This window comes from Macaca fascicularis, chromosome 15 (genome assembly GCF_037993035.2).
Source record: "Macaca fascicularis isolate 582-1 chromosome 15, T2T-MFA8v1.1".
Taxonomy (NCBI): Eukaryota; Metazoa; Chordata; class Mammalia; order Primates; family Cercopithecidae; genus Macaca; species Macaca fascicularis.
Window position 1 is genome coordinate 11,358,771 of NC_088389.1, and position 23,629 is coordinate 11,382,399.

A 23,629-nucleotide genomic window follows, 5' to 3' on the forward strand; every position below is an offset into this window, starting at 1 on the left:
TTTGGAATGTGCCTTACCAGTTTATTATGAGATCTAATGCTTGCAAAAATCTTAGGAAGGAGAAATACGGAGATCGGATCAAAACAGAGGACTAAGCCCGTTCATCTTCTTTCTCTCTCCCCATCCCACAAATGCCACGACAGGACAGAGAAAGTATTTCCCAAAAGAAAATAATATCCAAAATAGTGTGGAAAATGAGAAAGTGAGCTCCATCACCGAGCCAGAAATTTTTAAAAATTTATGAATGATAGAAATTAGACAGAATCAGACAAACAGAAAAGCAAAACCAGAGGAAACCACCACCAGAAATAAGTATAGGAGATGACAGCCATGGAGCCAGGGAGGGCCTAGGAGAATGTCAAGTGCAGACCCCTAATACCAAGTGCAGACCCCATGCACCAGAGAAAAGAGGGCTCTGGGCAGCAGTTGTGGACTCTCTGGGGAGCTGCTTTGGGAGCAGTTGGGTTAACTGAGCCTCTCCCCTTCCAAGGTTAACTGAGCCTGTCACCAAGCAGAAAGCAACGGTGGCATTTGCATTCAGACTAAAGCAATGATCATGAAAAGCAGAGATTCTTTTTTTTTTTTTTTTTTTTTTTTGAGATGAAGTCTCGCTCTGTCACCTGGGCTAGAGTGCAGTGGCGCAATCTCGGCTCACTGCAACCTCTGCCTCCTGGGTTCAAGTGATTCTCCTGCCTCAGCCTCCGGGGTAGTTGGGACTACAGGCACCGCCACCACACCTGGCTAATTTTTGTATTTTTAGAAGACACAGGGTTTCACCATGTTGGCCAGGCTGGTCCCGAATTCCTGACCTCGTGATCTGCCCACCTTGGCCTCCCAAAGTGCTGGGATTACAGGTGTGAGCCACCGCGCCTGGCCAGAAAGGAGAGATTAAAGATACCCTCATGTGGCTCTTTATTCCCATACTCAGAAGAAAAACCACTAGTTTATCTTACTTTCCAGTCTAGCCTGCCTCTTCCCTGCAATCTCTAGCAGTGAGAGAAAAAAACATTCACAGGAAAATATTTAGGAAACGGCAAATAAAAATACAATACCCAACCGAGAATAGACAAACATTTGAGAAAAACCATTATCATGAAAGAAAGAAAACTAGACAGAGGCCCCCAGTTCAACATTCAGGGTGACACTCTAGTGATTACCTTGTAACTCTTACCAAAACTCAGGGACCAGAGATCAGGACCCAAGCCCAAGGCAGTCACATGTGAATGAGACATGACAGAAGCCAGTGGTCAGAGATGACCTGGTGGGACCCTGACCACCACCGTCGCAGCCTGGTGATGCCAATGTACACAGAGCAGGGCAGTCTTCAAAGCCCTCACTGTGCCCTGAAGGCCTTGGGACCTGGGTATGTGCCCTAGTCTCAAAACCCAGACTATGGATGATAAGAGAATGGCCCCTACCTCTGCACCTCCCCAGCTGTTTGGAAGGGACCTCGTTGCCAGGGTAATCTAGGTGTGTTTTTTCCTTGCAGTTTTTTTTTTTTTTTTTTTTTTTTTTTTTGAGACGGAGTCTTGCTCTGTTGCCCAGGCTAGAGTTCAATGGTGCAGTCTTGGCTCATTGCAACCTCTGCCTCCCAGGTTCAAGGGATTCTCCTGTCTGAGCCTCCCAAGTAGCTGTGATTACAGGCGTCCACCACCATGCCCAGCTAAGTTTTTCTATTTTTAGTAGAGACGAGGTTTCACCATGTTGGCCAGGTTGGTTTGGAACTCCTGACCTCAAGTGATCGCCTGCCTCGGCCTCCCAAAGTGCTGGGATTACAGGCATGAGCCACCATGCCCAGCTCCTTGCAGTTATTAAGAATCTAATGCTCTGGCCAGGTGCAGTGGCTCACACCTATAATCCCAGTGCTTTGAGAAGCCAATGCGGGAGGATTGCTTGAGCCCAGGAGTTTGAGACCAGACTGGGTAACACTGCAAGACCCATGTTCTACCAAAAAAAAAAAAAAAAAAAAAAAACTAAAAAATTAGCTAGGCATGATGGCATATGTCCCTGTGGTCCCAGCTATGCAAGAGGCTGAGGTGGGTCACTTGAGCCGGGAGGTCAAGGCTACCGTGAGCTATGATTGTACCACTGCACTCCAGCCTGCGTGACAAAGCAAGACCCTGTCTCAGGAAAAAAAAAAAGAATCTAACGCTCAACAAACTTGGGTCATGGGGTCAATGGAGAATGTTAGAAGTTGAACTCTGTCTCTTCAAAATTCATATGCTGAAGTCCTAACTCCTAGTACCTGAGAATGTGACTTTGTTTGGTAATAAGATCATTGGCAAGATAATTTGTTAATTATAAGGTGATACTGCAGGGGACAGTTGTCCCTATAGAAAGGGGAAATTTGGACATAGACACCTTTACAGGCAGAATGTCATGGGAACATAATGAGGGCCATCTACAAGCCGGGAGAGAGGCCTGGACCAGATCCTTCCCTCACCGCTCTCAGGAGGAACCAGCCCTGCTGATGCCTTGGTTTTGGACTTTGGCCTCCAGAACTCTGAGAGAATAAATATCTGTTTTGTTTTTATTTATTTAGTTAGTTAGTTAGTTTTGAGATAGTCTTACTCTGTTGCCCAGGCAGGAGTGCAGTTGCGCGATCTCGGCTCACTGCAGCCTCCACCTCCCGGGTTCAAGAGATTATCGTGCCTCAGCCTCCTAAGTAGCTGGGATTACAACGCACCCAGACAAGATATCTGGTTTTTTTATGGTTTTTTGTTTGTTTGTTTGTTTCAGACAGAGTCTCGCTCTGTTGCCCAGGCTGGAGTGCAGTGGCGCGATCTTGGCTCACATGAAGCTCCGCCTCCCGGGTTCACGCCATTCTCCTGCCTCAGCCTCCTGAGCAGCTGGGACTACAGGTGCCCGCCACCTCGCCCGGCTAGTTTTTTTTATTTTTTTATTTTTAGTGGAGACAGGGTTTCACTGTGTTAGCCAGGATGGTCTCAATCTCCTGACCTCGTGACCCGCCTCGGCCTCCCAAAGTGCTGGGATTACAGGCGTGAGCCACCACGCCTGGCCCCAGAACACCTGTTTTTAAGCCACTTGATGTGTGATCATTCGTTAGGCAGCCCTAATACAGAGGGCAAAGCCGCTAGACCCGAGAAGGACAGAAGAAGTCTGGGGGAGTGGGTGGGACACAGGATGGGCTGGGCATGGCGGGAATTGCTGGATGGCCAAGGAGGGAATGGCCAGGGTGAAAAAGCAGAGCGTTGGTGCTGAGAAGGAAGCCGTGAATGGGCTGCAGGAACACCTTATTACCTTATTGCAGGAAACAAAAACTTTTTCACCCAGATAAAAGAGAGAAGAATCGGGGCTTCTTGTGTTCTGGCGAAGCCGGTTCTGGCCCAAATCTGGCCAAGGCTGGCCCACCTGTGTCTTAAAATGTATTCTCTCCAGCCCAGAAATAACTCGGCTGCAGGCTTCTTATATTGATAAATTCATCCTATTATCAGGCAGTGTCTTCTTTATATTTAGATTAACAACCGCATAATGATCACCTTTGCTGTATTAGATGGTGTCATTTTAAGGAATTACGGTTGAGATCCATCTTCTCTTTCTCCATCCCTCTGCCCTCCCTGAATTATTCCTGAGGAAGAAACCAATTAATAGTAGCTTGACTGCTGTAATGCAGGCTGCTCAACAATGTAGCGATGCCTAATGGAGTTTTAATTTCCCCACGGTGAGTCAATATTTGCTTTAAGAAAGAAAAATGTCACCATAAACCACTGCCCCAAATGAATCTGGTAGCACAGAGGGTGAGCGAGTCTTCTTTTTTAGGCAAACAGGGATGGAAAGTGGGCACGGGGGCGGGGGAATTTCACTCTGCACAAACAAGGTTGCCTCAGGTTCCACTGCTGCTTCAGATGATGATGGTTAATAAATATTTTGCTTTGCAAATGTGGATGACTGTCAGAAACTCACCCACAGTTTAAAGGGTCTGAAGCAAAGTCATTATAATATAGAAGAGGAACAATTTATTCCAGCCTTTTAATAACTGGCGGGGAACAGGGAAGGGGGGGGGAATGTGACATTAGGCCTCCCTGTTTGAAGACATTACCGTTGTCTCTCATTTCCCCCAACTTGGGTTGCAGATGGAAACGGGATCCTACTTTTAAAAAAATGTATTAGACTTTTCGGGATCCTGCAAGGAAATAAAGTTCTGCAATCCTCTCTCTCATAATAAGTCTGTCCAAAAATGATGTTGCTCATTCCGTTGAAAGATAGTTTCATTTCCTAACTCAAAATTGGTATGAAAAATTTGCCTTGCCAAATGAACATTGTATACGGAACTTGTCAAATCCTTTCTCCTGACACAAATAAAAGATAACATTGGGTGGCAGCATGTAAAACAGCTCTGACAAGATAGCAAAGGGAGACAAAGAAATATACATATTTTGATTCTCTCTGTTTTAGAAGCTGGGGGAGGAGGGCGGGGGTCCCAGCAGAATGACTGGCCGGCTTGTGAATGCTTCAGGTAACAATTGAACAAGTCACTTTCATGTAGATTTTCAATGGTATAATGACCCGGTTTCCAATTAGCCAAAACATGACAAAATCTCAACTTTTATAGCAGCAAAAGCTGGCAGGGAGAGGGCCGTCTGACTGACAAGGCTCTTCATTCAAAAGTTTACAGGCGCACTGTGTGGCTGTAATTACTAGTTCTAACACAGTGGGAAATTATTCCGCGTGTGTTTAAAAATAAATAAGGTAAATGATCACCCTTTCATTAGATCTGTACCCATATCATGTAAGTGACTCTTTTTTTCCTATTAAAATTGTTGATTGAAGGCCGTTAGCTGTTTATCAGCTCAAAATTACATTTCTGCTCTCTTAGGAGCTGCCGCCTTTAAAAATCACACTCGGCGCCTAGTTAGTAACAAGAAAAGACTCCTAAAACTGCAATTTCGGGGGGGAAAGAAACACAAGCAAGAAACCCAGATTGCACCTTCACATCCCCAAAGGCATCACACTTCTTTGTTCTGCTAAGAAAAATTAACCTCAATCTCAGCTCGGGGTCCCTAGATTGATTACCATAGTCATTTAAATACTGTAATCTCATTTTCAGCATGGGGATAAGGAGGGGGGAGCATTGAGAGAGGGGATTGGGGAGCGAGGCTGGAGAGAGAAAGAGAGCAAAGGAGTGGGGGAGGAGAAAACAGAATAAATTATCTGACAAAGGGAATCGGGCCTTTCTGCTCACAGAGCCTATTTCGGATCCTTCCACATGATTGGAAAAGTTGATGAAGTTTAAATGAAGCAGAATTAGAACCTCAGGCCGCTGAGTATTGACGGCGGCGATGCAAGAATGTGCAATTCAATAGCCCCGGTTTCGGCAGAAAACAAGGGAAAGGCCTAAATGGTATAATCTTCAATCGAATCTAACATCCACACTGACAAGGCAGGGTAATGAGTTAGGCCAGATCAGGCCTGTTGGTTAAAGAAATTAATCCCTCCCGCCGCCCTGAGCCGGGCTTTGATGCCTATTGTGTGGGCCTCAGTCCCAGTCTATCTAAATGCTAACTAACTGCGAGGGTGAGCGGGACTGTGCTTTTCATTGCTGGCGCTAATCTGATAACAATTTGCTCTCTCTGATTAGGGACGTGGGGAGAAGAAGGGAGTCGTGGCTGGGAGAGGAGGAGGGGACGCCTTTCCTTTGAAAAGGGGGAGGCCACTCTGCTCAGCCTTGATGGAGGTTTTGCCCCCAGCCATCCTGGCTCCCTGGCCAGCAGATGCGCACGTTTGGAATAACCTGAAATCTGACATCCGTGGGAAACCCGGTATCTATGCGTCTTTATCCCGAGTCTCTTCTTTAAACTTTCAAGTGATGACACCCAAAATGCAGGCTCCTTGAGTGGTCCTCACCTGATCCCAGCGTCCCTTTCCCAGGAACTTTCCTCTGCTGCCTTTTTGGTAGCGTGCTCCCTCCAGACTTCCCCTGAAAATGCACTCAAGCTCATGGCAGCCAATTTCTCACCTTGTCTGGTCATTGTCTACACTTGTCCCTCCTCTTCTCAGCCCTCCAGCAATTCCACAGGTCTTTCTGGACCAGGCCAGGTCAGGGCTGCCCCCTCTTCCTAACTCTTTTTTTTTTTTTTTTTTTTTTTGAGATGGAGTCTCGTTCTGTAGCCCAGGCTGGAGTGCAGTGGCACGATCTCGGCTCACTCCAACTTCTGCCTCCCTGGTTCAAGCGATTCTCCTGCCTCAGCCTCCTGAGTAGCTGGGACTACAGGCACCTGCCACTATGCCGGCTAATTTTTGTATTTTTAGTAGAGATGGGGTTTCACCGTGTTAACCAGGATGGTCTCCATCTCCTGACCTCATGATCTGCCCGCCTCGGCCTCCCAAAGTGCTCGGATTACAGGCGTGAGCCACTGCACCTGGCCTCCTAACTCCTTTTTTTAACAGCCATGGATGTCTTGGCTGCATTGGTTTCAGCCTTGTGCAGTCAACTTCTGGCCGTAGGTGCCCATGTGTGATGCGACTTTTCTGCCCAACTAGACTGGAAGGTCCTTGGAGAATAGAAAACACATCCCCAGATGAGTTTGACCCTTCAGATAGATATAGACGCAGGTGATAAGCACATGGATTAACTGGATTCTTCTCTCCCATCAGGACAAAGGGGTCTCCCAGGGTAATGGGCAGTGTGGCGTAACATGTAGGAGGCATGACAGGCTGTGGACTCACTCAGGCCACACTGCAAGCCCCAGTCCTGCCATTTACCCTTCATGTGGCCTTGAGCATGTTTCTGAGCCCTTCTGGGCTCAAGACATGGAGCTTGCAGAGTTGAGATAATATATGTAAAAGATCTGGCTTGGTCAGGTACTCAACAAGTGATGGCCACTGATGTCACTAAGTTCTTTGGATCTGCACGGCGGTTACAACCTCAGACTTCAGGATGAAAGACTTGGTTGGAAGCCTGGTTCGTCCAGGCATGAGCTGGGTGACTACGGGCAATTTCTGTCACCTCTATAAGCCTCGGCTTCCCCATCTGTAAAATGGGAATGATAGTCATCCCGTCTCAGGATTGTTGCAAAGATGTAAGGGAGAGGCACGGTGCCCGGCATACGATAAGCACATTGCACAGAGGGCAGCTGCTGTCGGTGGGCACACTGGCGTATCAGCTGATCAAATGGTCTGCAGCTAGAAGCCTCCTGGAAACCCAGACCCAGGCTCAGCCTCCTCCTCATCCTCCCACTCCGGGAGAAGTCAGGCCCGTGAGCATCCTGAGAGGTGATCCTGGGGAGATCTCCCCAAGAAGCAAGCGGCTGCATAAGAAAAGACAGAGCTTTCAGGTTCACCCAACAGGTGCTGTCCTTTTAGAAGGGGAGTTTTAAAAAGACTTGCTTAAACCTCTGAATTTATGCCCACTGGGGTGCCTACAGAGACAGCAAAATCTTCAGTGACGGTTTGTAAAGGTTTTGGAGGCAGCCGCGAAGCCCAACACTCAGCCCTAAGGGACCCCCCGGAATTGCTCCAGCAGGTTCCCTCAAACGACTTGGTGAAAATACAGAGTGCGGCAGACTTGGGCTTGTGTAACTTACAAAAAGTAAACGAATCGTAGTCACCAACCCTAAACCAGCCTGGAGGCACACATCCTGCCATCCGTGCCTGGCCTGGTTAGGGACCAGAATGCAACTAACACGTCCATCCCAGCTGTCACACCGCAGCACGCTGCAGCTGAGAGTGTGTCCCTTTGTCAGCCTGTTGTCACCTTCAGTGGAGGGAAGGAGGTGTGGTTGCTACAGCCTCTTGTTGGTTTCTGGACCTGTCTCTCAGCCCTTTGTGTATTCCCCCTGCTTTGACTCCTGCAGGTGTCCCTGACCTCTGACTTCCTGTCCAGCCTCACCTCAGTGCTGCCTTTCCCTGCTGCTTCACTGCAGCCCCCTGGCCCTCTTTCTCCAAAGCTCCAGGCTCCTCCTTGCTTTGGGTCTTCTCATAAAATCTCTTATTTTGCCTGGAACAGTCTCGTCCCACTGATCATCCGAACACAGACACATACACACTCTACTTCCAGTACCTCTTCACTGACCAGGACCCCTCAGCTCGAAAGGCTGGGCTAAAATGTAGCATCCGTGTTATCCTCCAGCTGGGGCTTCGCTAGCCTCTGAGCACCCTGCACTCCTCCGCAATGTGTATCCCTGAGTGAGGGGTCCTTGGCTTACTGTCTGTCTTCTGCAGGGTCTTGAAAGCCACCTGCTGGGCTGGGCACAGTGGCTCATGGCTGTAATCCCAGCACTTTGGGAGGCCGAGGCAGGTGGATCACCTGAGGTTGGGAGTTCAAGACCAGCCTGGCCAACATAGTGAAAGCCCCTCTCTACAAAAATACAAAAATTAGCTGGGCTTGGTGGTGCGAGCCTGGAATCCCAGCTACCGGGGAGGCTGAGGCGGGAGAATCACTTGAACCTGGGTGGCGGAGGTTGCAATGAGCTGAGATTGCACCATTGCAATCCAGCCTGGGCAACAAGAGTGAAACTCCATCTTGAAAGAAAAAGAAGAAGCCACCTGCTGACAGGTACTAAGGCTGGTCTTATCCACTGAGGTGTCCATAAGGCCCAGCACACATAACAGCTCCTCAATAAACAGTTTGCAAATGGTCAAATGAGCAAGTGAAGGACGGGCGAGAAGCCATTCAGGTGTACAGAATCAAGGCTTAGAGACATCTAGTGATTCATTCAAGGTTTCAGAGCCAATGAGAGTGTGCAGTAGACTGTGAACTCCTCGCTGTGGTGCCAGGACCCGGTGTGCCTGGCCCAGGGGAACTGTGCAATGCTTAGTGAAGAAATGAATGAATGACTGAATGTCATGCAGCCAGGAGAAGAATCGAGGATTCTCAAGTCTAATGGTCTAGCGTGCATCCCCCCAAATTCCAGCCCCACTGAACACGCTCTCTCTTCTCCTGGGAAGCTTTTTCTCTCCCAAAGTTGATTTACCATGAAACTAGTGAAGTTTAGCTTCAGGGTCACTCTCCAGCACAGGGCCCATTCCAAGGCCTTGGACTTAATTTTCAAAATTATTTGTAGTTCTGTATTCTGTTTCTTAAAGAGTGATCCCAACATTGCATAAACTTTAAGCCTGGCAAAATCTGGATCTCCCTCTGCCCCCACCTCTTCAGTTCCCCCCACATACTTGCTAATCTTTGTGTCAAGACTCAGCCCAAGGCCGGGCATGGTGGCTCAAGCCTGTCATCCCATCACTTTAGGAGGCCAAGACGGGCGGATCACCTAAGGTCAGGAGTTTGAGGCCAGCCTGGCCAACATGGTGAAACAAACCCCATCTCTACTAAAAATTCAAAAATTAGCTGGGTGTGGTGGTGGGCGCCTGTAATTCCAGCTACTCGGGAGGCTGAGGCAGGAGAATCACTTGAACCCAGAAGGTGGAGGTTGCAGTGAGCCGATAACACGGCACTGCACTCCAGCCTGGATGACAGAGCAAGACTCTGTCTCAAAAGAAAAAAAAAAAAAAAGACACAAGCCAAACCATCAGCCTATGAGAGCTTTCCTCATCTCCTTTCGTCCAGGTGAAGATGGAGCTACCCTCAGTGCTGGGCATGGATCCCGTCCGGATGGCTCTGGCCATGTCTGTACCACTTTGCTGTTGATTTTCATCTTATGTCTGCTTCTGCCTGCTAGATTGTAAGCTCTTCAAGTACAAAGCCTATATCCAGGTGGGTTTACCCCTGTCTCCTTGGTGCCTGGCACTGTGCCTGGTACACATTATGTGCTCAAAAAGTGTTAATTAAATCTGTGAGTGAATGAATGCACAGAATCATGGAATTATTGTTCTGTTCTTTTTTTTTTTTTTTTTTTGAGACAGAGTCTCACCCAGTAGCCCAGGCTGCAGGCTGGAGTGCAATGGTGCAACCTTGGCTCACTGCAACCTCCACCTCCTGGGTTCAGGCAATTCTCCTGCCTCAGCCTTGCGAGTACCTGGGATTACAGGTGTGCACCACCATGCCCAGTTAATTTTTTTTTTGTATTTTTAGTAGAGACAGAGTTTTACCATGTTGGCCAGGCTGGTCTCGAACTCCTGGCCTCAAGTGATCCACCCACCTCAGCCTCCCAAAGTGTTGGGATTACAGGTATGTCCATTCTTGCTGAGAACACCTTGCACATACCAGGTGATGTGCCTTTGCTCTAGGTGTCCCCTTCCTGTCCTGTTCCCCCAGTGGAATCCGGTCCATCCTACAGGCCCAGCCCAACCTCATCAGCTCTCTGAGCTGCCTGGAAAGCCCCAACACAGCTCCTGCCTCAACTCTTAAACGTAGCATTCTGGCCTCTCATCACCTCTCCTTCCACTTTTTTTTTTTTTGTCAAGGTCTTGCTCTATCACCTAGGCTGAAGTGCAGTGGTGTGATCATAGCTCACTGCAGCCTCAACCTCCTGTCCTCAGGCAATCCTTCTGCCTCAGTTTCCTGAGTAGCTGAGACTACAGGTGCACACTACTACAACCGCCTAATTTTTTTAAATTTTGTGGATGCCAGGTCTCATTATGTTGCGCAGGCTGGTTTCAAACTCCTGGGCTCAAACCATCCTCCTGCCTCAGTCTCCCAAAGTACTGGGATTACAGGTGTGAGTCACTACCTCCAGCCACCCACTTTTTTTTTTTTTTTTTTTTTGAGACGGAGTCTGGCTCTGTTGCCCAGGCTGGAGTGCAGTGGCCGGATCTCAGCTCACTGCAAGCTCCACCTCCCAGGTTTATGCCATTCTCCTGCCTCAGCCTCCCGAGTAGCTGGGACTACAGGCGCCCGCCACCTTGCCCGGCTAGTTTTTTGTATTTTTTAGTAGAGACGGGGTTTCACCATGTTAGCCAGGATGGTCTCGATCTCCTGACCTCGTGATCCGCCTGTCTCGGCCTCCCAAAGTGCTGGGACTACAGGCTTGAGCCACCGCGCCCGGCCCAGCCACCCACTTTTAATAACTTATGGATTTTAGTGTGCAAAGTCTGGTTCTCTCTGATCAGGCTACAACTTCTTGGAAACAAAGTCTTCAACCTCTTGTGTTTCCTCCGGTCCCTTGTACATTGTAGGTGTTCAATAAATATTTGCTCATTGGCTGATGGGTTCATTAGCAGTCTTCAATGCATACAAAGAAAAAAAAAAAGCCAATATCTTGGTTCTTAAAGATCTCCTGGGAAGCAGGTGGAAAATACAAATGCAGTTCTACATAATGGGAATATTATGATGGCATTTTAACGTGGTGACACGGCCAAATTCACTATTGTCCAGTAAAATTAACTAATAAAGCTGCCAGTAGATTTTCTAATTCCCTCAACAGAAATGCTGTGGCCGAAAGATCACCTCTCTCGTTGCCTTTTTGGGTGCCCCATCTTTGTGGGAGGCTGTGGCATCCGAGCTTTGGCTCGCTAGGGCTGCTTCTCTGATGCCATGGCACCGCTTAGATGCTGTGCTATTGGTTACAAACAGCCAGCCACCTGGCAGCGGTGTGGCCTCTCACTAATGCCATACATACCTTGAAATCAAAGAGTTCTGAGCCTCCACTTTCCTTCTTCTGGACAAACACAAAAGATTTCAATCCACACAAAGAAATTTATCTTGCATGCTTCTGAGTTCACTGGTCTCCCAAATATGTATTGTTTGGTTCATATAAAAGATCAAAAATCCCTCTTTTTGGCTCATTATGTGTTTTCCACAATCCTTTTGGTGGCCATTCTCCCTCCTGTGTGCTACTCATGTTGACCTTTCTGTTCATTGACCCATGTCTGTCAGTTTCTTGCCCGAACCCTGATGTGCCTTTAAATGATTGGGTGGAAAAATACAGCTGTTTTCTTTATAAAGCATATTTATTTGCTTCCCCGAAATGCTGTATTTAGTGCCACAATGAGAGCACAGAGTCTGTGATGGGGCCCTGGACCACTGTGAGCTTAATTTCTGGTGTACTAAATCAATTATGCTTTAAATCTTAGATTAGTTCATGCTGAGGAAAACAAAACCAAACCACATAAAACCCTTAGAAGTTGGTGCACCGAGGAAACAAAGCTTGTCTACTGGTCAGTGATTACTCAACAAATCAGTCCCTTTGCTAATTAGTTTATCTAATGAATTATTGAGCCACACTGTATGAATTGCTGGAAATGCTTTTTATTTTTTTAAAGGACAACATGGGTGAGTCTAGAGATTGACAAGTCTCAGACAAAAGCTAGCAAACTCATGTAAGCTACGTTGCTCAGGGAAAGGAAACGGATTCAAAGAGGGGGTATTTTAAATAGCCATAAAATGTATGGGAGGAAGACAATCGGAAGCAAACAATGGGTAGAGAAGCAATTAAAACCAAACCAGCTCATTGCTAGAGTCTTTGCATTAGGTTTCAAGAGACCATGAACCATGGGTGAAGGATAACAAAGTTCCCACGTCTCCTTTATGTCTCCTGGTTCAGGGCTTCTCCGCCTTGGCGCTATTGACATTTGGGGCCAGAGGATTCCTCGTTTTGGGGTGGGGGACACTGTCCTGTGTATAGCAGGAGGCTGAGCAGCATCTCTGTCCTCTGCCCACCAGATGCCACTAGCACCCCCTCCCCAGATGTAATAACCAAAAATGTCTCCAGACATGGCCCAATGTTTCCTGGGGAGCAAAACTGCCCCCCTCAATTAAGAACCCCTGACCTCATTCCACTTCGCCATAATCTCTTCCATCATATAGTATCTCATTTGAATCCAACCACGTTACAACCTTGAGATGTAGGTAGGGTAGGTCTTAGTACCCAAACTCCAAATCAGGAAACCCAGGCTAAGAAATTAAGCCACTTCCCCAAGAATCCTCAAGGGGTAAGCTCGGCACTCATCACTGGCAACTAGGGCACACCCATCTGCCAGGGTACATGGCCACAGGTAACACAAGATGAGGTGGGTGACAGTATTTTGGGGGTTTTTTTTGTTTTTGTTTTTGTTTTTGAGACGGAGTCTCGCTCTGTCGCCCAGGCTGGAGTGCGGTGGCGCGATCTCAGCTCACTGCAAGCTCCGCCTCCCGGGTTCCCGCCATTCTCCTGCCTCAGCCTCCCGAGTAGCTGGGACTACAGGCGCCCGCCGCCACGCCCAGCTAATTTTTTCTGTATTTTTAGTAGAGACGGGGTTTCACCGTGTTAGCCAGGATGGTCTCGATCTCCTGACCTCGTGATCCGCCCGTCTCAGCCTCCCAAAGTGCTGGGATTACAGGCGTGAGCCACCGCGCCCGGCCGGGTAACAGTATTTTTCAGTGAGAACAGAAAGGGGGAAAAACTGTAAGCACTTAGGTGGATTTGTCTCATTCTCCATTTCTTTATAAGTTCAGACATTTAACGTTGACTTCAATTGCTGAGAACAATAAGGTAGCTTTGAGAAACATAAATATTTGGACTCAGGATAAAGGAAAATAACAAAATGCTCACTTATTAAGCTCTTTCCTGGGGCAGACCCTGCCTGCATTGTCTCATTGAATCCTCAAAACTCTCCCATGCTAGGGTGCTATTACCATTACATTTTAAAGTAGGGGAAACCGAGGCTTAAAGGGTAAGTCGTCTCGTGGGTGGCAGAGCCAGTAAGTGGCTGAGACAGAACTCATTCCAGGATCTGCTGGCTCCAACCTGACATCTATACCACACCACTGGCCTTCCTCTCTGCTGAAGTAGCTGCAATTTTCTATTTGCCTGGGCAACCAACCTATTTCGGTATCTTTTGTGGTTGCGTGAAAACAAAAGCTGTGGCCAGGCGTGGTGGCTCATGCCTGTAATCCCAGCAATTTGGGAGGACAAGGTAGGTGGATCATGAGGTCAGGGGTTCGAGAACAGCCCGGCCAACATGGTGAAACCCCGTTTCTACTAAAAGTTCAAAAATTAGCTGGGCGTGGTGGCAGGAGCCTGAAATCCCAGCTACTCGGAAGGCTGAGGCAAGAGAATTGCTTGAACCGGGAGGCAGAGGTTGCAGTGAGCCGAGACTGCGCCACTGCACTCCTGCCTGGGCGATAGAGCGAGACTCCATCTCAAAAAAAAAAAAAAGAAAAGAAAGAAAACAAAAGCTGCAGTCTGGAATCATTTTAACAGCCCTCCTCATTTATACTGTGGTCTTCACATACTGATGCAGGAGCTTGAAGGAAGATTCCAAGGACAATTTTATTTAAAGTTGAATCATTACCAATGACCAACAAATGCTGGCATTTTAAAAAAACTAATACAAAAGATCAGCCGGGCGCAGTGGCTCACGCCTGTAATCCCAGCACTTTGGGAGGCCAAAGCGGGCAGATCACTTGAGGTCAGGAGTTCGAGACCAGCCTGGCCAACATGGTGAAACCCCGTCTCTACTAAAAATACAAAAATTAGCTGGGCGTGGTGGTATATGCCTATTATCCCAGCTACTCGGGTGGCTGAGGCAGGAGAATCACTTGAACCCAGGAGGTGGAGGCTGCAGGGAGTGAGACTGCACCACTGCACTCCAGCCTGGCCGGGCGTGGTAGTTCACGCCTGTAATCCCAGCACTGAGGTGGGTGGATCACCTGAGGTTGGGAGTTCGAGACCAGCCTGACCAACATGGAGAAACCCCGTCTCTACTAAAAAAAACGTACAAAATTAGCCTGGCGTGGTGGCGCATGCCTGTGATCCCAGCTACTAGGGAGGCTGAGGCAGCAGAATCCCTTGAACTGGGGAGGCAGAGGTTGTGGTGAGCCGAGATCAGGCCACTGCACTCCGGCCTGGGCAACGAGAGCAAAACTTTGTCTCAAAAAAAAAAAAGAATACGAAAGATCAGATGAGAAGCACTCAACAGTTATGGCACATGCCAAAATCAACCAGGCACTGGATGAGTGTGACTGTGTGCCTTCCCTTGTTTTTGCCCAACCAACCTGAGATTCTTGAGGCAGGAGTGAGAGCCCAGCAGATGGGTCTAAGGTTTAACCCAACCCAGGTCTCAGGGACCACTGCAAAGCCCTCTGCACACTGTCCTACTCGAAGGGATTCACTCAGCCCAAAGTCCTATGCCTGGTTACAATGTTCATTGTCTGTGACACATTTACATGCATTACACACACACACAGAACTAACACCCCAAAGCTAGCAAACTTCAAGCATAGCTAACATGTTGGTGGTCTCCATTGTTAGCATTTGATATAAAATACGTTTAATTGTATTGATGTTTTTATTAAACTTTAAATATAAAGATGCATTTTCTTAAAAGGCTGTTTGAATCGGACATTTTACGAGACCTCCAGTGCTCCTGAAGACCACAGAGCAGTGTGCAAACCACTGCAATAGAAAATGGGGTTTGAAATTTCACCCACAGGGTCATTTTAAAATGAAGAAAACTTTGTCTTTCAAGAGAAGGAGCAAGCAGGCCGGATTATACAGTGAGCAACACTGGAGCCTGGAACGCTCTGGAAGGTGTGAGAAGGGACCTCTGATAAGTTCACTCCAGTCTCAGAATTATTCTGGAGGAACGGCCTTCCCGCCACGCCACTGCAGTGTTCTGAGAGCCACGTAATCGGGAGGTGCTGAGTTCAACAGGAGGAACCCAAGTGCTTAGGGCTGAGGTCTGCGCTTAATTAATGCTTCAAAGCCAAAGCACACCTTCTTCAGAGGGACAAAGAGGACAGCGGGCTCCTCCGGCAGGGCAGCGGCTGCCCCAGGGTGGTGACAAGCTGGGGAAGGGGGCAGCTCGGCTTTCTGAAATGGCCAAGGGGCTGGGCAGGGGAGTTAGTTTCCTGCCTCAGCCCGACTCACTGAAGGATGTAACTGGGCACCCGGAAGCGGGAGGCTTTGGTTTAAAAAGAAGAAAAAAGGGCCAAGAGGGAGAGAGTTGCAAGGATGGATCAACCCACAGCACTCTCTAGAAAAATGAAACCGATCCACTGGCCCTCCAAGATGGGGCCGTTAGAATGGGCAGCTCATTTTTTAATCCCTTCCTAAGGTTTTATTTTCTCCTATTACATTGTAATTGAATGTAAAAGGATTGGAGCAATCAGGGGTATATTCTCTTCAACAATAAAGCTGCATGTCACATTTTCAGATTGTACTCAAATGTCATAAATATACTGACCCACGCTGGGATATTTGTACAACTGTGCTTTTGTCTGCCTTCTTTGTGCTGGTCTCTCTCCGTGCCTTTATGTTCGCCGGCATCAATATTTATTAGAGATGTTAAGCTATTAGTGGGCATGGTGTGGTTGCCTAATTTTGTAGAGCATCCAATTTGAACACACTGGCTCTAAATAAACGCTTCCTCGTGATGATAATGATAATGATCCCAGCAGCAGCACTGGGTCTTGTAAACTAGGACTCAAGTTGGGGTGAAAACCTACAAGCATTTAGGAGCTGAGGAGGGTGGAATTGAGCTGAATGACTTTCCCAGCTCTGCTTTTTCACGTTTCAAGGTCTGGTTCCAGGTTCCTGAGACCTGCCCAGAGCTCCCTTCCCACAAATCTGAACTCTCTGGGCAATGTAGCTCACTTGAAAACTATGGGGGTGGAGACGCATCACAATGCCTGTCTTATTTGTGCATACATGCCTCTGTGTGTGTGTGTGTGTGTGTGTGTGTGTGTGTGTGTGTGTGTGTGTGTGTGAATAAGAGCTAACATTTCCCAAGAGCTTTCCTTACGGCAGGTGCTGTGCTAAGCTGCCTGCCTCTTTGCGTTCATCTCTATCTGAACGTTTATAAACGTGTGTATGTATCCCATCTCCCCAGCTAAATAGTAAATGGTTGACTCCTGTGAAACTCAGCAACGCTGAATTCTAAACTTCTTTCTATGCCCCCAGGAAAGCTTAGGGTGGCACTGGGCACTTGGTAAACTTTCAACAAATATTTCTTGGCTGTCAACAAGTCCTAAGAAATCAGTAGAGCTCACTTTGGAAGGAACATTGAATGAAATGATATTGGAATCTGGTTCATCTGTGAACACTGTTTGACTGCCTGCTATACAGGATGTTACCAACCTGGACTGTCTTTGGTTAATTAATCGTATGTTGTAGCCAAAAGAACGTGGGGCTGGAAGCCAGGAGACCTGAGTCTCATCCCACTTCTGCCACCAGGTGAGGATAGCACCTTGGATGAGTCTGTTCCCCTCACTGGGCCTTGAGCTCCTCAAAAAAGGAGGTGGACTAGATGTCTGTAAGATTCCCTCCAGCCCCAAATGCTGTATCTATTCTATGACTCTATTTTACAAATGCATGCACTTCTTGTTGGTTACATAAAACCCCACAGAAAAACAAAATCAGTAATAAATTATGAAAATATCAGGTGCCAGGATCATTTGCACTTTCTAAGGGTGCTCGATTCCATAAATTCCACCCACCCCTGTACATAGGCAGCCTCTCCAGGGCGACAGAAGATCCAAGGCTGTCAGGGGAGCAAACCAAGCAGTCTCTCCCTATAATTGTATTGACAGGTTATCAGCTGAGTTCCGATGGCAAGAAAGGTGCAACCCTGACAGGTTTTGTGAAGGAGTCTTGAAGGCTATTGTAGCAGGATTCTGTGTGGAGTCACAGAATTCTGGAGAAATGAGAACCAAGCAGGGAGAAGCTTGGTTCTTTCTCTATTTAATTTTATTCTTCCCAGAGTCACATTTGAAGGAAAACTGGCTAACTGCACATCACTGTCTACACTAGAGTCGAAACCCTTTCTAATGGAAAATATTTACATCTTTTGTGGCCACGTAAAACACCGACTTGATTCAATCACTCCTATTAAATAACCAGTTGACTTGGTTTTAAATGAGGCAAATGATTGTTGAGCATTTGTAGATAAAATACCTGCTTGGATGTTTCAGTTTTTCACTTTTCATTTGGTTACAGTGGCATTTTGCAGACACGTTCTTTTTTTTTTTTTTTTTTTTTTGAGACGGAGTCTCGCTCTGTCGCCCAGGGTGGAGTGCAGTGGCTGGATCTCAGCTCACTGCAAGCTCCGCCTCCTGGGTTTACGACATTCTCCTGCCTCAGCTTCCCAAGTAGCTGGGACTACAGGCGCCCTCCACCTCGCCCGGCTAGTTTTTTGTATTTTTTAGTAGAGACGGGGTTTCACCGTGTTCGCCAGGATGATCTTGATTTCCTGACCTCGTGATCCACCCGTCTCGGCCTCCCAAAGTGCTGGGATTACAGGCTTGAGCCACCGCGCTCGGCCAACATGTTCTTGAATAACTGATGTGTATACATCCTGGTAAATTTTATGGATGTGAAATAACACTGTTGAGTTTGTTCAGTCAGTGTTTCTACATTTTAAATGAAAAAAAAAAAAAATGCTGATCCTATTCATTGGAGAAAGCAACCCAAGAAACAACCCCCCAATGCGGTAGAATAAATACCTATTTCTAAGGTGCTATAGTCTTCCAATATAGATGCACACCTTCAGGTTCAGACTTAGACAAAACCAACATATACTTTAGTTCTAATGACCCTCCTAAAGACACTAAGGCAGAGTGCACTCCCAACCTCTACCATACATAGCGGTGAGGCACAGGCTACCACGGGGATCTGAAAATCTGTGGTGGTGAAACTGACATGCCACAATGAAGAAATCCACAAGCCGAGCTCAACAGAAATTTCCATAACATGCAAAGAAAAAAATCTTAAAGCTCCCCAACCTCACATATTTTCCATTTTCCCTTTTTCTTTAAAGTCAAAAACACCAAAGTTGTTTCATAATTTAAAAAATAATAATATAGGAAGCTGTTTGGAGTGGTAAAAATAATGCTGGGATGGGAGTTAGCCAACGAAGCTGCAAACCCAAGCTCTGCCAAAACCTTCAGCAAAACAAAAACAAAAACAAAAAACAAACAAAACAGAGGTGGCCTCAGTGTGCTCATTTGCAAAAGGGGTCTGGAAAAGGTAACGGTCAAGCTTCCCTTTTGTGGTCAATTTCTCTGCCAACTTCTATTTAGGTCAGGTTTTGACCTCTACAGTTATAAGATATTCTAATATTATATGACATGGTAAATACCGAAAAGTGGATGTCACCTTAACTGCTCCAGAAAGTACCTTACGGACCCTGAAGAACCCACTAAGGAAAGCCAGAGGTAAAGGCTGCCCCCTGGCGGCCCCTGATGGAAGAAGAGAACCCCAGGCTCCATCTTCAGAGAGCGGGAGCCTGGAAGTGGGTCTCTGCTGCTCCAGCATGGTCACCAGGAGCCAGGGCAGACCCGCTCTGCATCTCGTGCCCTGAAGACAGAACCCCAGTCGTGGGTGAGTCATCTCCTGTACATTTTCCAACCCTAAGCTTGGGTTCAGAAATCGGGGATTGAATCGGTCCTGGAAGCTGTTCAGCTAGTGCCATCCAGAGGCCAAATGCTGTCCTCGATATAGCTGGATGGGTCGGGGGAAGCAAAAGGAAAAAGGAAAAGAAGGGGGAAATTTACATATATGTACATACATCTTACACATATGTACATGTATATTATACATATGCGTGCATGTATACATCATAGATGTAAACCGTATGTATATAGGCGCATACACAAATGCATATGCATGTACGTGTGTGTACGTACATATCGCTCAGCGTGGGCACCACATGCTAACTCACCATGGAGAATAACTCCATATGCCCTCACTCTACACTTCAGTAGGAAGAAGTTGGCTCCCTACTAACTACTTGAACAAAAGCAACGACCTAACCTTAACGTAGGTAGTCAGAGGTGGCGGGCGTGATTCTCTCCTTGATACAAGAATAGTGAGCCCCACCTGCCTGTCCTGCCTGTCCACTGAGAGTGGCTCTTCTCATCTAGAAGTAAGTGAAGGACCTTGTTCCACTTTGAGGGGCCCAAGGGGCCTATTCGATGGAAAGGCACGAGCACGGTAAGTCAGCCTCCCCCAGCTGCAGCCTGCACCTGGGCAGTATCTTTCCTCCTCTGCAGGACCGAGTTTAGGGAAGGCAAGAGGAGGGAGTCAATGTTTTGCCAGGAGCCAATTAACTCAGTTAATTCTAGCACGGGTTTCCTTTTCCCCAAAACAAAAACAAATCGCCACCACCACCTCTGGGCTCTATTCAGCGCCTGGCGGTCACACAAATAATTGTTGCTGAATCCACGGTTACCACCTGCGCCTTCCACTCCCGCACCTGGGACGCGGAGCGCATTTTTAAAGGCGCACTGCCCTCCAGCGGCGCAAGATAAATTCGCCCCGAGGCTTGCTCCCCGACCCCCAAGCCTCAGCCTGACCTCTCCCGTAGCCCCCGGGAAGGTGTGGCCGCCACAGCAGTGTTGGTTTCCCATCAGCGGGAAGCGAGGCTAAAGGTGGGGAGGAGGGAAGCGCAATGTGATCTAGCCCGAAATCGCAGTTCCCTCATTCTTGTCTGCGGAGCCTCCTAGGCCAAAAACTGCTTTTTTTCTCTTAGGGTTGTAATTTAGGTGAGAAATAAGTATGATCGGACGGAAATGAATATTCGACGTGATGCTTCCAGGACAGACACGGAGCCTCCGCTGCATAGACGTACCCCAGGCGTGCAGAGGAACGGGAGAGGCGGCCTTTACCCTAGGAGTGCTGGCAGCCAGGACTTAGGCTGGGCGTGTGCGACCTCTCACCCTGTGGGGTTCACTCTGTGGGAAACCACAGCAGCCCCCATTGCAGGCTTACCCCATGTCAGGCTCTGTCCCGGGGTCCCGCAGAAATTACCCTTATTCAGTCTTCCCAATCAGTCCCTTTAGTGGTGCCATTATCATCCCACTGTGAGGATGGGGAAACCGAGGCTCAGAGAGGCGACGCGACCTGCACGGTGGTTCAAGCCTGTCTGGACCAGAGCTGGAGCTTCCCACGCTGCGCTCGGACCCCGGGCCGAGGGGCCAGGGCGCGGCGGGTGGGGACCCCCGGCGGCGTGGGTGCCCGGAGCCGGCGACCGCGAAAGCGCGGTGGACGTGGGGTGCTCACCTTGACGATGAGGGGGTTCTGAAACATGGAGTCCCGCACGACCCCCAGCCGCTCGTTCTCCATGCCGGGACGGATGTCCGCCACGGTCAGGGGCCGCCGCGGGGGCGGGCAGACATGGCTGACCGTGCGGCGCACAGGCTGCTGCTGCTTCCTCCATCGCGTGGGGTCCAGGCCGGCGTTCCTGCCCTCTGGCATCCTTGGGGTCGCCGGGGAGTCGGCCCGCGGGCTGGGTTGGGCGCGCTTCCCCAAGTCCAGGCCAGCTGGGAGCTCCCAGGCGCCTGCCGGGCGACCCGGGCCGCACCACCGGGATCCTAGGGGGGAAACTCAGATGCCAGGACCCCTCTGGAGCCAGGCGCGCCCCCCTCGCGCCGGCTCCTAATTGCAAAGAGCTCCGGAGCCCTGAAGAAGCCCCGCCGGATCCTCAGGGCGTCTCCTGGGCCCCGCGCTGCGGACTGGGAGAGGAAAGAAAACCAAGACCACCCCTGGAGGACGAATGCAACGGCCCGTCTCCTTGGCGACGGGACGCCAACAGAGCCCGGCTCGGCTTGTACTTTTCTTTCAAGAAACTCTTGGTGGCTACCAGTGTGGAATTGTTTGGAGTTTTCCTGAATCGATACAGGAGAACCGAGAATCTCCAGTGGGTTGCGTTTAAAGCGGCATGGCTCTTAGAGGGTCATTTACACTAGTCTTTCAAGTCAAAGACTCCATCCTCTGCTCACCCCCATTCCACTCACAAACCCTCCCCACCTCTACTCCTTGCGCCGCACACACACCCGAGAGAAAGCACGAAAGGCATTCCAAGCGTGATGCTGAGGCTGACCCACTGGGAGGACTCGTTGGATCCAATGGGCTTTTTTTTTTTTTTTTTTTTTTTTTTTTTTTGTCCTGTGAGATGGGTGACAAGGAAAGTCTAGAGTTGGATTAGACCAATGGTTCCCAAATTTAAGCAACAGAATGAAGGGAAATTGAAAAATACAGATTTGGGCTGGGCTCGGTGGCTCACCCATGTAATCCCATTGCTTTGGGAAGCCTAGGAGGGAGGATGGCCTGAGGCCAGGAGTTTGAGACCAGCCTGGACAACATGGTGAGGTCTCATCTCTACCAAAAATTTAAAAAATTAGCCAGGTGTAGTGGCACACACCTGTGGTCCCAGTTATGGGGAGGCTGAGGCAGGAGGATCGCTGGAGGAGGTTGAGACTACAATGAGCTGTGTTTGGGCAACTACATTCCAGTCTGGATGACAGAATGAGAATGTGTGCCAAAAAAAGAAGAACGAAGATTCACAGGACTCACTGAATCAGAATATCTGGAAATGTCACCTGAGGCTCTCTTTTTTTTCTTTTTTTTTTTTTTTTTAAGAGACAGAGTCTTGCTCTGATAATGACATGAGCCACCTCACCAGGACAGATGCTGCATTTTTAAAAAACCCCTTAACCACCCACCCCCAACTTTGTGAAAAAGTTCAAACCTATAGAAAAGTTGAAAGTCAAAAGAAGAATACAATGAAAATACATATAGGCTTCACCTAGATTCTGTTAGATTTTGAAGGGAAGGGGAGGGTTAAAGAAAGAGTGGCGGCTCTACAGCAAATGCAGGCTTTATGTCCAGCATAAGACCTACAGAGGTGGGAGACCAGCTGAATGGCAGTGCCCACCGCTGCTTACAAGCTGGGGAAATTATAGGCCTGGGCAGGGAGGGGCCCCGGGGGGAATAGCCTACTGCCTGGGAAGATGTTGATAAGGTATTCCCATGATGAGGCAGTTTGGACTTTGTTCTGGTGGAATGTGATGTTCCTGGCACTTTCTCCCAGCAGAATATGATAAGAGGCATGCTGTTTCTCACCGCCTGAACCCCTGAGGAATGTTTCACTCTAAGCAAGGGCTGTGAAATGGCAGGGGGCTTACAAAATGGTGTAATTTGGACTAACAGATTCACCCATCCCCAGCAGTGGCCACATTTTCTTGCTCTCTCTCTGTGAGTGTGTGAGTATGCACATACACACAATACAAAATCACCTGAAAAAGTATCTGTCAATACCATATTTAACCCTAGTTACTTCATCAGGTAGCAAGGACATTCCCATGTATAACTACAATGTCATTATCATGTCTGAAGATTTTAATGTGATACAATAGTGTTTATTATAAAATCCATTGCAAAGTTGAGAATCTACATTTAAAATAAAACAAAACAAAAAAGCTTCCCAAGTGATTGGTGCAGTTGGAGGAGGATTGGAAACCACTAACCTGTATGATCTCTAATCTCTCCTCTAGTGCCAGCCTTTTGTGGGTTCATTCATGCATCACTAGTACCACAAGGCTCTGGGTAAGTGGGCTCACCACAGAACACGTGACACCAATGACGAACCTGGACTTCAAGGCCTTACGTATCAACAGTGGACACCACCACATTTACAGACTTCTCCAGACAGAGCTCCAACTGCACATCCACGTCCCAGAGCAGCATATATAGGTTCATCGTTTCTCCAACCTGCTTCCCTTCCAGACTTTCATGGAAGCATAGGTTGTGCATTTTTAAATCAAAGACACTTGGCAGATCACATAGAAGTCAGGTGGAACAGTGAGGGGCAAGATAGTGGAGTAGTAGAAAGAGCATAGGTCTGATTTCTGGCTGGCCCATTTAAGTCACCTTTGACAAGTTACTGTAAACCCAGGTTTCTTATCCACAAGGTGGGATTAATAATACCTCATAGATACCTACAAGGATTAAGTGAGAAAACTTGTTGCCTATATCGTATATGTTCCCTATCCAAAAAGGTTAAACGTTTGGTTGGTAAA

At 48.1% G+C, this 23,629-nt stretch overlaps 1 protein-coding gene across 2 annotated transcripts in view; it reads right to left on the bottom strand.

Annotated features, from left to right (window-relative positions):
* The window catches only part of CFAP77 (cilia and flagella associated protein 77), a 169,596-nt gene extending 148,512 nt beyond the window's left edge, over nucleotides 1-21,084 (bottom strand). For both annotated transcript variants that reach the window (XM_045374021.3, XM_045374020.3), the window contains exon 1: nucleotides 20,832-21,084. In XM_045374021.3, the coding sequence (XP_045229956.1) occupies nucleotides 20,832-21,026 (195 nt within the window). In that variant the 5' untranslated portion in view covers nucleotides 21,027-21,084. The remainder of the gene's footprint in view (nucleotides 1-20,831) is intronic.
* Between the last annotated feature and the right edge of the window lie 2,545 nt (nucleotides 21,085-23,629).